General features: G+C 44.0%; 1 protein-coding gene across 6 annotated transcripts in view; it reads right to left on the reverse strand.

Annotated features, from left to right (window-relative positions):
- LOC106578738 (kelch domain-containing protein 3) overlaps positions 1–13,963 on the reverse strand; it is a 194,702-nt gene that overhangs the window by 121,431 nt on the left and 59,308 nt on the right. For all 6 annotated transcript variants that reach the window (XM_045702234.2, XM_082965710.1, XM_082965712.1 and 3 more), the window contains 2 exons: positions 11,738–11,824; positions 7,441–7,549 (listed from right to left, as the gene is read on the reverse strand). In XM_045702234.2, coding sequence (XP_045558190.1) covers positions 7,441–7,549; positions 11,738–11,824 — 196 coding nt within the window. The remainder of the gene's footprint in view (positions 1–7,440; positions 7,550–11,737; positions 11,825–13,963) is intronic.

Genomic DNA, 13,963 nt, shown 5'->3' on the forward strand with positions numbered 1-13,963 from the left:
ACACGAGTCGTTACATGACTAATAACACCACAGTCGTTACATGACTAATAACACCACAGTCGTTACATGACTAATAACACCAGTCGTTACATGACTAATAACACCACAGTCGTTACATGACTAATAACACCACAGTCGTTACATAACACCACAGTCGTTACATAACACCACAGTCGTTACATAACACCACAGTCGTTACATGACTAATAACACTACAGTCGTTACATGACTAATAACACCACAGTCGTTACATGACTAATAACACCACAGTCGTCACTTGACTAATAACACCAGTCGTCACATGACTAATAACATCAGTCGTCACATGACTAATAACATCAGTCGTCACATGACTAATAACACCAGTCGTCACATGACTAATAACACCACAGTCGTCACATGACTAATAACACCACAGTCGTTACATGACTAATAACACCACAGTCGTTACATGACGAATAACACCAGTCGTTAAATGACTAATAACACCAGTCGTCACATGAGTAATAACATCAGTCGTCACATGACTAATAACATCAGTCGTCACATGACTAATAACACCACAGTCGTCACATGACTAATAACACCAGTCGTTACATGACTAATAACACCACAGCATTACATGACTAATAACACCACAGTCGTTACATGACTAATAACACCACAGTCGTTACATGACTAATAACACCACAGTCGTTACATGACTAATAACACCACAGTCGTTACATGACTAATAACACCACAGTCGTTACATGACTAATAACACCACAGTCGTTACATGACTAATAACACTACAGTCGTCACATGACTAATAACACCAGTCGTCACATGACTAATAACACCAGTCGTTACATGACTAATAACACCAGTCGTTAAATGACACCAGAGTCGTTACATGACTAATAACACCACAGTCGTTACATGACTAATAACACCACAGTCGTTACATGACTAATAACACCACAGTCGTTACATGACTAATAACACCACAGTCGTTACATGACTAATAACACCACAGTCGTTACATGACTAATAACACCACAGTCGTTACATGACTAATAACACCACAGTCGTTACATGATTAATAACACTACAGTCGTTACATGACTAATAACACCAGTCGTCACATGACTAATAACACCAGTCGTTACATGACTAATAACACCAGTCGTTAAATGACACCACAGTCGTTACATGACTAATAACACCACAGTCGTTACATAACACCACAGTTGTCACATGACTAATAACACCACAGTCGTCAAATGACTAATAACACCACAGTAGTCACATGACTAATAACACCACAGTCGTCACATGACTAATAACACCACAGTCATCACATGACGAATAACACCACAGTCGTCACATGACTAATAACACCACAGTCGTCACATGACTAATAACACCACAGTCGTCACATGACTAATAACACCACAGTCGTCACATGACTAATAACACCACAGTCGTCACATGACTAATAACACCAGTCGTTACATGACTAATAACACCAGTCGTTACATGACTAATAACACCAGTCGTTACATGACTAATAACCACAGTCGTTACATGACTAATAACACCAGTCGTTACATGACTAATAACACCAGTCGTTACATGACTAATAACACCACAATCTTTCCATGATTAATAACACCACAGTCGTTACATGACTAATAACACCAGTCGTTACATGACTAATAACACCAGTCGTTACATGACTAATAACACCAGTCGTTACATGACTAATAACACCACAGTTGTTACATAACACCACAGTCTTTACATGACTAATAACACCACAGTCGTTACATGACTAATAACACCACAGTCGTTACATGACTAATAACACCACAGTCGTCACTTGACTAATAACACCAGTCGTCACATGACTAATAACACCACAGCCGTCAATTGACTAATAACACCAGTCGTCACATGACTAATAACACCACAGTCGTCACATGACTAATAACACCACAGTTGTCACATGACTAATAACACCACGGTCGTCACATGACTAATAACACCACGGTCGTCACATGACTAATAACACCACGGTCGTCACATGACTAATAACACCACGGTCGTCACATGACTAATAACACCACGGTCGTCACATGACTAATAACACCACGGTCGTCACATGACTAATAACACCACGGTCGTCACATGACTAATAACACCACGGTCGTCACATGACTAATAACACCACAGTCGTTACATGACTAATAACACCACAGTCGTTACATGACTAATAACACCACAGTCGTCAATTGACTAATAACACCAGTAGTCACATGACTAATAACACCACAGTCGTCACATGACTAATAACACCACAGTCGTCACATGACTAATAACACCAGTCGTCACATGACTAATAACACCACGGTCGTCACATGACTAATAACACCACAGTCGTCACATGACTAATAACACCACAGTCGTCACATGACTAATAACACCAGTCGTCACATGACTAATAACACCACGGTCGTCACATGACTAATAACACCACGGTCGTCACATGACTAATAACACCACGGTCGTCACATGACTAATAACACCACGGTCGTCACATGACTAATAACACCACGGTCGTCACATGACTAATAACACCACGGTCGTCACATGACTAATAACACCACGGTCGTCACATGACTAATAACACCACGGTCGTTACATGACTAATAACACCACAGTCGTTACATGACTAATAACACCACAGTCGTTACATGACTAATAACACCAGTCGTTAACATGACTAATAACACCAGTCGTTACATGACTAATAACACCAGTCGTTACATGACTAATAACACCAGTCGTTAAATGACACCACAGTCGTTACATGACTAATAACACCACAGTCGTTACATGACTAATAACACCAGTCGTTACATGACTAATAACACCACAATCTTTCCATGATTAATAACACCACAGTCGTTACATGACTAATAACACCAGTCGTTACATGACTAATAACACCAGTCGTTACATGACTAATAACACCAGTCGTTACATGACTAATAACACCACAGTTGTTACATAACACCACAGTCTTTACATGACTAATAACACCACAGTCGTTACATGACTAATAACACCACAGTCGTTACATGACTAATAACACCACAGTCGTCACTTGACTAATAACACCAGTCGTCACATGACTAATAACACCACAGCCGTCAATTGACTAATAACACCAGTCGTCACATGACTAATAACACCACAGTCGTCACATGACTAATAACACCACAGTTGTCACATGACTAATAACACCACGGTCGTCACATGACTAATAACACCACGGTCGTCACATGACTAATAACACCACGGTCGTCACATGACTAATAACACCACGGTCGTCACATGACTAATAACACCACGGTCGTCACATGACTAATAACACCACGGTCGTCACATGACTAATAACACCACGGTCGTCACATGACTAATAACACCACGGTCGTCACATGACTAATAACACCACAGTCGTTACATGACTAATAACACCACAGTCGTTACATGACTAATAACACCACAGTCGTCAATTGACTAATAACACCAGTAGTCACATGACTAATAACACCACAGTCGTCACATGACTAATAACACCACAGTCGTCACATGACTAATAACACCAGTCGTCACATGACTAATAACACCACGGTCGTCACATGACTAATAACACCACGGTCGTCACATGACTAATAACACCACGGTCGTCACATGACTAATAACACCACGGTCGTCACATGACTAATAACACCACGGTCGTCACATGACTAATAACACCACGGTCGTCACATGACTAATAACACCACGGTCGTCACATGACTAATAACACCACGGTCGTTACATGACTAATAACACCACAGTCGTTACATGACTAATAACACCACAGTCGTTACATGACTAATAACACCAGTCGTTAACATGACTAATAACACCAGTCGTTACATGACTAATAACACCAGTCGTTACATGACTAATAACACCAGTCGTTAAATGACACCACAGTCGTTACATGACTAATAACACCACAGTCGTTACATGACTAATAACACCACAGTCGTTACATGACTAATAACACCACAGTCGATACATGACTAATAACACCACAGTCGTTACATGACTAATAACACCACAGTTGTTACATGACTAATAACACCAGTCGTTACATGACTAATAACACCACAGTCGTCACTTGACTAATAACACCAGTCGTCACATGACTAATAACATCAGTCGTCACATGACTAATAACACCAGTCGTCACATGACTAATAACACCAGTCGTCACATGACTAATAACACCACAGTCGTCACATGACTAATAACACCACAGTCGTTACATGACTAATAACACCACAGTCGTTACATGACTAATAACACCAGTCGTTACATGACTAATAACACCAGTCGTTACATGACTAATAACACCACAGTTGTTACATAACACCACAGTCGTTACATGACTAATAACACCACAGTCGTTACATGACTAATAACACCACAGTCGTTACATGACTAATAACACCACAGTCGATACATGACTAATAACACCACAGTCGTTACATGACTAATAACACCACAGTCGTTACATGACTAATAACACCACAGTCGTCACTTGACTAATAACACCAGTCGTCACATGACTAATAACACCAGTCGTCACATGACTAATAACACCACAGTCGTCACATGACTAATAACACCACAGTCGTTACATGACTAACACCACAGTCGTTACATGACTAACAACACCAGTCGTTACATGACTAATAACACCACAGTCGTCACTTGACTAATAACACCAGTCGTCACATGACTAATAACACCAGTCGTCACATGACTAATAACACCAGTCGTCACATGACTAATAACACCAGTCGTCACATGACTAATAACACCAGTCGTCACATGACTAATAACACCACAGTCGTCACATGACTAATAACACCACAGTCGTTACATGACTAATAACACCACAGTCGTTACATGACTAATAACACCACAGTCGTTACATGACTAATAACACCAGTCGTTACATGACTAATAACACCAGTCGTCACATGACTAATAACACCAGTCGTCACATGACTAACAACACCAGTCGTCACATGACTAATAACACCACAGTCGTCACATGACTAATAACACCAGTCGTCACATGACTAATAACACCAGTCGTCACATGACTAATAGCACCACGGTCGTCACATGACTAATAACACCACGGTCGTCACATGACTAATAACACCACGGTCGTCACATGACTAATAACACCACGGTCGTTACATGACTAATAACAACACAGTCGTTACATGACTAATAACAACACAGTCGTTACATGACTAATAACACCAGTCGTTACATGACTAATAACACCACAGTCATTACGTAACACCAGTCGTTACATGACTAATAACACCACGGTCGTCACATGACTAGTAACACCAGTCGTTACATGACTAATAACACCACAGTCGTCACATAACACCAGTCGTTACATGACTAATAACACCACAGTCGTTACATGACTAATAACACCACAGTAGTTACATGACTAATAACACCAGTCGTTACATGACTAATAACACCACAGTCGTTACATGATTAATAACACCACAGTCGTTACATGACTAATAACACCACAGTCGTTACATGACTAATAACACCACAGCCGTTACATGACTAATAACACCAGTCGTTACATGACTAATAACACCACAGTCGTTACATGACTAATAACACCACAGTCGTTACATGACTAATAACACCACAGTCGTTACATGACTAATAACACCACAGTCGTTACATGACTAATAACACCACAGTCGTTACATGACTAATAACACCACAGTCGTTACATGACTAATAACACCACAGTCGTTACATGACTAATAACACCACAGTCGTTACATGACTAATAACACCACAGTCGTTACATGACTAATAACACCACAGTCGTTACATGACTAATAACACCAGTCGTTACATGACTAATAACACCAGTCGTTACATGACTAATAACACCACAGTCGTTACATGACTAATAACACCACAGTCGTTACATGACTAATAACACCACAGTCGTTACATGACTAATAACACCACAGTCATTACATGACTAATAACACCAGTCGTTACATGAGTAAAAACACCAGTCATTACATGACTAATAACATTGCAATAAAGCAAATCTCTGCTTTTATACAGATGTCTTCTTTGACCATTATTTCTTTCACATTTATTCTAATAAAAATATTTGATCAAACACTTTCTCCTGCAGGTGAAAGCTAATGATGTCAGTGTGGAACCCTTCAGCCGGGGCCTTCCAGCAGGGTGAGGCTCTGAGCTGTTATCCCCAGTATCAGGCTGTCTCAGTGGGGTTCAGAGGTGGGCTGGGACTGAGCTGTTATCCCCAGTATCAGGCTGTCTCAGTGGGGTTCAGAGGTGGGCTGAGGGTTGGAAGACATGGGGGCTGGGACTCTGAGCTGGTTAAATTATTTATTAAATTTTTTTTTATAAATGTGAATATTTGTAGCTACTTTTTAAGTGAATACCGAAGTCAACTTGTGCAACACGTTATGAGACAAAGAAGGTTGTGTTCTTCATTTCACCTGTCACATAATTTTTTTTACATTTTACATTTTAGTCATTTAGCAGACGCTCTTATCCAGAGCGACTTACAGTAGTGAACGCATACATTTCATACATTTAATTTCATGCATTTAAAAAAAAATATATATATTTTTTTGTAATGTTTCATTTTGAATCTTACTGGTAGACCCATACATGTGGTGTTTGTTCACAAGCACAACAACGAGAGACCAGAGCCTTGTGAGTCAAATAAAAAGGTTCCATTTTATTTTTAAAGCTAAAAAATTAAGTTGTGCAGCATGTGCCTGCTGATCTAGTTACAGGAGGGAATGCACAACTAGATGTTTGCCAGCTAGATATCTTATAACTATTAAGTTAACTGTCTAAAATGTGCTGAATGCTCTGCAGTTGTGCATTTGGTTTGCTAATTTAGTAACTAGTTCACTTTGTTTGGTAACAGCAGAGGATCAAGAGCCACGTTGTCTAATATTTGTTTTGGGCGAGCAGCAAACAGTGAGTAGCATATTTTAGTTACTTGTATAACTTTATGAGCTGGTATGTCTGTCCTGCAAATACTTTAGGTCAGAGACTGTAGAATGTTTTTGCAATGCACTCATCAGCATTTAGTTAGCATTCTCTATGGGGTTTTACATGTACTTGTTAGGATTGCTAACCTTCAGATTACAGAGTATGAATGGGGTTTGAAAACAGTGCCCCTTCTGTTCAGTGCCAGTATTACCGAATATCCCGGTAAGGCACAAGGTAGGTATGACAGACCATCCAAGACTACTATGATGTGGACTAAAAACGACTGCCTCTTACCTAGTTCCTCCAAACAGGATGATACGATCTCCCACCAAGCAGCAGCACTGTCTCCTCCTGGGGCACGGACCTTTACCCAGAGGCTCCACCTTCTTCCATGAGAATGCCTCTGGAGGACACACACACACACACACACACACACACACACACACACACACACACACACACACACACACACACACACACACACACACACACAGGTGAGAAAATATATTGAAACAGTCACAATCATGTGAGTAAAATAATGTTTATCCACCACACCATGGCATTTAAGAGGGAGGTGGGTCTGAAGAAAACATCTACAACCGTCTTTATACAGACCACCTATATTCTAGAATAGGGTTTCCCAAACTCAGTCCTGCCCACTCCCCCCGGTGCACGTTTTGGTTTTGCCCTAGCACTACACAGCTGATTCACATAACCAACTCATCATAAAGCTTAGGTTATTTGAATCAGCTGTGTAGTGCTAAAATCCAAATGTACAGCTCAACATTCAACACCATAGTAGCCTCCAAGCACATCATTAAGCTTGAGTCCCCGGGTCTCAACCCTGCCATGTGCAACTGGGTCCTGGACTTCCTGACGGGTCGCCCCCAGGTGGTGAGGGTAGGAAACAACACCTCCAATTCGCTGATCCTCAACACTGGGGCCCCACAAGGTTGTGTGCTCAGCCCTCTCCTGTACTCCCTGTTCACCCATGACTGCGTGGCCATGCACGCCTCCAACTCAATCATCAAGTTTGCAGACGACACAACAGTGGTAGGCTTGATTACCAACAACAACGAGACAGCCTACAGGGAGGTGGTGAGGGCCCTCGGAGTGTGGTGTCAGGAAAATAACCTCACACTCAACATCAACAAAACAAAGGAGATGATCGTGGACTTCAGGAAACAGCAGAGGGAGCAGCCCCCTATACACATCGACGGGACAGTAGTGGAGAAGGTGGAAAGTTTTAAGTTCCTCTGCGTACACATCACGGACAAACTGAAAATGGTCCACCCACACAGACAGCGTGGTGAAGAAGGCGCAAGTAGGCAGAAGAAATTTGGCTTGTCATCTAACTAGAAGCACAAGCATTTCGCTACACTCGCATTAACATCTGTTAACCATGTGTATGTGACAAATACAATTTCATTTGATTTGAAATATATGGAGCACAGTAGGATATCAACTAAATGTATGGAACACAGTAGGATATCAACTAAATGTATGGAACACAGTAGGATATCAACTAAATGTATGGAACACAGTAGGATATCAACTAAATGTATGGAACTTAACCGTCTGCTGGTAGATGGAAAGGCTTTCCCAAAAACTACAAAGTAGCCTAACAGGGTTCTCCCCGCCGTCATCAGGGTCCGGAGGGGATTTTGCCCCCCTTTTGAACACCTGTTCAGTAACTACCATTTCCTGCAATCTAGAGCAAAAACATCCCTTAAATTATGATAAAAAAATTACAAAAGCCATGAACTTATTTTTACATAGTGGTGCAGCCAGGTCATATTGTTGAGGACTTATAGTAAAACAACACAATTGGATGTTCTAAGCGTGATTTTCAGAGCAAAAACCTGGAAAAAACAGAAGCCTAGAAAAACAAAAAGAGAAAATTGAATTTGGGAGGAAAAAAGTAATTGATTTTATAGGTCTCTATAAAATGCTACTCTGGCAGCAGGTAGCCTAGTGGTTAAGCACATTGGGCCAGTAACCAAAAGGTCGCTGGTTTGAATCCTGAGCATATCTAGCGGAAAATCTTCCTAAGTGCCCTTGAGCAAGGCACTTAACCCTAATTGCTCCTGTAATCGTGTATTGTAATTTGCACTGTACTATGTATTAGACCTAGATATTGTGTGTAGTACTGATATCTAGGCTATGTGTGACGTTTTAAATGTATGCATTTCAGTCCTTGACTAATAATGTTCTGTACTATGTATTATGTCATGTGGACCCCAGGAAGAATAGTTGATGCTTTTGCAGGGCTAAATGGGGATCCTAATAAGGACCAATTACCATCTGCTAAATGGGGATCCTAATATGGAACAATTACCATCTGCTAAATGGGGATCCTAATATGGACCAATTACCATCTGCTAAATGGGGATCCTAATATGGACCAATTACCATCTGCTAAATGGGGATCCTAATATGGACCAATTACCATCTGCTAAATGGGGATCCTAATATGGACCAATTACCATCTGCTAAATGGGGATCCTAATAAGGAGCAATTACCATCTGCTAAATGGGGATCCTAATAAGGACCAATTACCATCTGCTAAATGGGGATCCTAATAAGGACCAATTACCATCTGCTAAATGGGGATCCTAATAAGGACCAATTACCATCTGCTAAATGGGGATGCTAATAAGGACCAAATCTGCTAAATGGTTGAAAAGTCAGGTCAAGGTAATAGGTAGGTGGCTGTGTTGTATCCCTACTTAGAAGTAGACAACCTCAGGTAGTTAATGTTACATAAACCTGATCTAGTCTCTACTGAACTCTTCAATTCATTAATCTGGTCCCTATATTTAGAACAGACAAAGAGAACGATAGGAGGGAGAGAGGCAACAGCCAGGAGGACATTAGTTTATTAATATAGAACTGTGTGCATCAGAAACAGCATAAGCTCTTTTTCAATCTCTCTCCACTCTGTGTGGCTGCTCAGCATTCAATCATCCCTAATAAGGCATCACCATGGACCCGCTATAGCAACAAGCTGTTCAGGCCTTTCAGCGCCATAGATCAAGGCCTGAACAGATAGAGGTTGTGCTGCCATCTAGTGGACCGGTTTAGAACTGCAGGAATAGATGGCTCAGCGACACAGTGCCCCAAATGGCACCATGTTCCCTATAGCGCACAACAGGCCTTGGTCAAAAGCAGTGCACTATATAGGGCCGAGGGTATGATTTGGGACACACACCCATACTGTCTGCCTTGCATGTCTGTCTGCCAGTCTGTCTGTATGTCCTGGTAGCCAGGCTAGTAGAGGAGAAAAACTGGGTCTAGATGAGGTGAATATGATGAGGTCAATATGATAATGAGGTGAATATGATGATGATAATATGATGATGAGGTGAATATGATGATGAGGTGAATATGATGATGAGATGAATAGGATGATAATATGATGAGGTGAATATGATGAGGTGAAAATGATGATGAGATGAATATGATGATGAGGTCAATATGATAATGAGGTCAATATGATGATGAGGTCAATATGATGATGAGGTGAATATGATGATGAGGTCAATATGATGAGGCGAATATGATGATGAGGTGAATATGATGATGAGGCCAATATGATGATGAGGTGAATATGATGAGGTCAATATGATGAGGTGAATATGATGAACACCAGCTGTGATGCTCCTGATCCTCCTTTAAAGGTAAAAAATTATCATGACAACAGCACAGCTAACAACACGACCAGAAACTATGATGCTCACCAAACCAACACAATATCTGAAGGAGTACTCTGCCTGGGTGCCAGTACTGCTGTATACAACTACACTGAGTAGAGCCCTTCCCTACCCAGGCCATGCCCTGCCCTACCCAGGCCCGCAACATTCAGGCAGTACTATACCCAGGGCAGCGACGTTCAGGTTCTTCCCTACCCAGGACATGCCCTGCCCTACCAACCCAACACTAGCTCCCTGCCTGTCCTAGCAACCCAGCACTAGCTCCCTGCCTGTCCTACCAACCCACATGACTGTCCTACCAACCCAACACTAGCTCCCTGACTGTCCTACCAACCCAACACTAGCTCCCTGCCTGTCCTACCAACCCAGCACTAGCTCCCTGACTGTCCTACCAACCCAACACTAGCTCCCTGCCTGTCCTACCAACCCAACACTAGCTCCCTTCCTGTCCTACCAACACTAGCTCCCTGCTTGTCCTACCAACCCAACACTAGCTCCCTGCCTGTCCTACCAACCCAACACTAGCTCCCTGACTATCCTACCAACCCAACACTAGCTCCCGGCCTGTCCTACCAACCCAACACTAGCTCCCTGACTGTCCTACCAACCCAACACTAGCTCCCGGCCTGTCCTACCAACCCAACACTAGCTCCCTGCCTGTCCTACCAACCCAACACTAGCTCCCTGCCTGTCCTACCAACCCAACAACAGCTCCCTGCCTGTCCTACCAACCCAACACCAGCTCCCTGCCTGTCCTACCAACCCAAAACTAGCTCCCTGACTGTCCTACCAACCCAACACTAGCTCGTACGTATCCTATCAAACCTCAGAGTGTAGAATGGATGGAGAATTGTATGTTTTTAGAACGGTTGATCACCTGGGTTGAACTTCCAGAGGTCGTTGAAGTGTCGGTCCAGACGAGCATTATAGCCCCCAAATATATACAGCTCCCCGTTGTAGGAAACTGGAGGAAAGAGACAAAGGAAAATGAATATAACAAACATTTAGGGGATATGTATTTCTGTTTTAAAAACATATTCAATCATATGACCCTAAAGACACAAACACCCCAACAAGAGCAGTGGGGCCCTATAGACAACCCAACAGGAGCAGTGGGGCCCTAAACACACCCCAACAGGAGCAGTGGGGCCCTAAAGACACCCCAACAAGAGCAGTGGGGCCCTATAGACAACCCAACAGGAGCATTGGGGCCCTAAAGACACCCCAACAGGAGCAGTGGGGCCCTAAACACACCCCAACAGGAGCAGTGGGGCCCTAAAGACACCCCAATAAGAGCAGTGGGGCCCTAAAGACACCCCAACAGGAGCAGTGGGGCCCTAAAGACACCCCAACAGGAGCAGTGGGGCCCTAAAGACACAAACACACCAACAGGAATAGTGGGGCCCTAAGAACACCCCAAAAGGAACAGTGGGGCCCTAAAGACACCCCATAAGGAGCATTGGGGCCCTAAAGAAACCCCAACAGGAGCAGTGGGGCCCTAAAGACACCCCAACAGGAGCAGTGGAGCCCAAAAGACACAAACACCCCAACAGGAGCAGAGGGGCCCTAAAGACACCCCAACAGGAGCAGTGGGGCCCTAAAGACATCCCAACAGGAGCAGTGGGGCCCTAAAGACACCCCAACAGGAGCAGTGGGGCCTTAAAGACAAATAAACACACCCCAACAGGATCAGTAGGGCCCTGAAGACACATAAACACACCCCAAAAGGAGCAGTGGGGCCCTAAAGATATTTAAACACACCCCAAAAGGAGCAGTGGGGCCCTAAAGATATTTAAACACACCACAACAGGAGCAGTGGGGCCCTAAAGACACAAACACACCCCAACAGGAGCAGTGGGGCCATAAAGATATTTAAACACACCCCAACAGGAGCAGTGGGGCCCTAAAGACACAAACACACCCCAACAGGAGCAGTGGGGCCCTAAAGCCTAAAGACACACCAACAGGAGCAGTGGGGCCCTAAAGAACACCCCAACAGGAGCAGTGGGGCCCTAAAGACACCCCAACAGGAGCAGAGGGGCCCTAAAGACACCCCAACAGGAACAGAGGGGCCCTAAAGACACAAAAACACACCCCAACAGGAGCAGTGGGGGCCTAAAGACACAAACACCCCAACAGGAGCAGTGGGGCCCTAAAGACACAAAAACACACCCCAACAGGAGCAGTGGGGGCCTAAAGACACAAACACCCCAACAGGATCAGTGGGGCCCTAAAGACACCGCAACAGGAACAGTGGGGGCCCTAAAGACACCCCAACAGGAGCAGTGGGGCCATAAAGACACCGCAACAGGAACAGTGGGGGCCCTAAAGACACCCCAACAGGAGCAGTGGGGCCCTAAAGACATATAAACACACCCTAACAGGAGCAGTGGGGCCCTAAAGACACAAACACCGCAAAAGGAGCAGTGGGGGCCCTAAAGACACCCCAACAGGAACAGTGGGGGCCCTAAAGACACCCCAAACAGGAGCAGTGGGGCCCTAAAGACACCCAAACAGGAGCAGTGGGGCCCTAAAGACACCCCAACAGGAGCAGTGGGGCCCTAAAGACACCACAACAGGAGCAGTGGGGCCCAAAAGACACCCCAACAGGAGCAGTGGGGCCCTAAAGACACCCCAACAGGAGCAGTGGGGCCCTAAAGACACCCCAACAGGAGCAGTGGGGCCCCAAACACACCCCAACAGGAGCAGTGGGGCCCTAAAGACACAAACACCCCAACAGGAGCAGTGGGGCCCTAAAGACACCCCAACAGGAGCAGTGGGGCCCTAAAGACACCCCAACAGGAGCAGAGGGGCCCTAAAGACACCCCAACAGGAACAGTGGGGCCCTAAAGACACCGCAACAGGAGCAGTGGGGCCCTAAATACACCCCAACAGGAGCAGTGGGCCCTAAAGATATTTAAACACACCCCAACAGGAGCAGTGGGGCCCTAAAGACACCCCAACAGGAGCAGAGGGGCCCTAAAGACACCCCAACAGGAGCAGTGGGGCCCTAAAGACACCCCAACGAGAGCAGTGGGGCCCAAAAGATACAAACACACCCCAACAGGAGCAGTGGGGCCCTAAAGATACAAACACACCCCAA

The sequence above is a fragment of the Salmo salar genome, chromosome 19 (assembly GCF_965601325.2).
Source record: "Salmo salar chromosome 19, fSalSal1, whole genome shotgun sequence".
Classification (NCBI taxonomy): domain Eukaryota; kingdom Metazoa; phylum Chordata; class Actinopteri; order Salmoniformes; family Salmonidae; genus Salmo; species Salmo salar.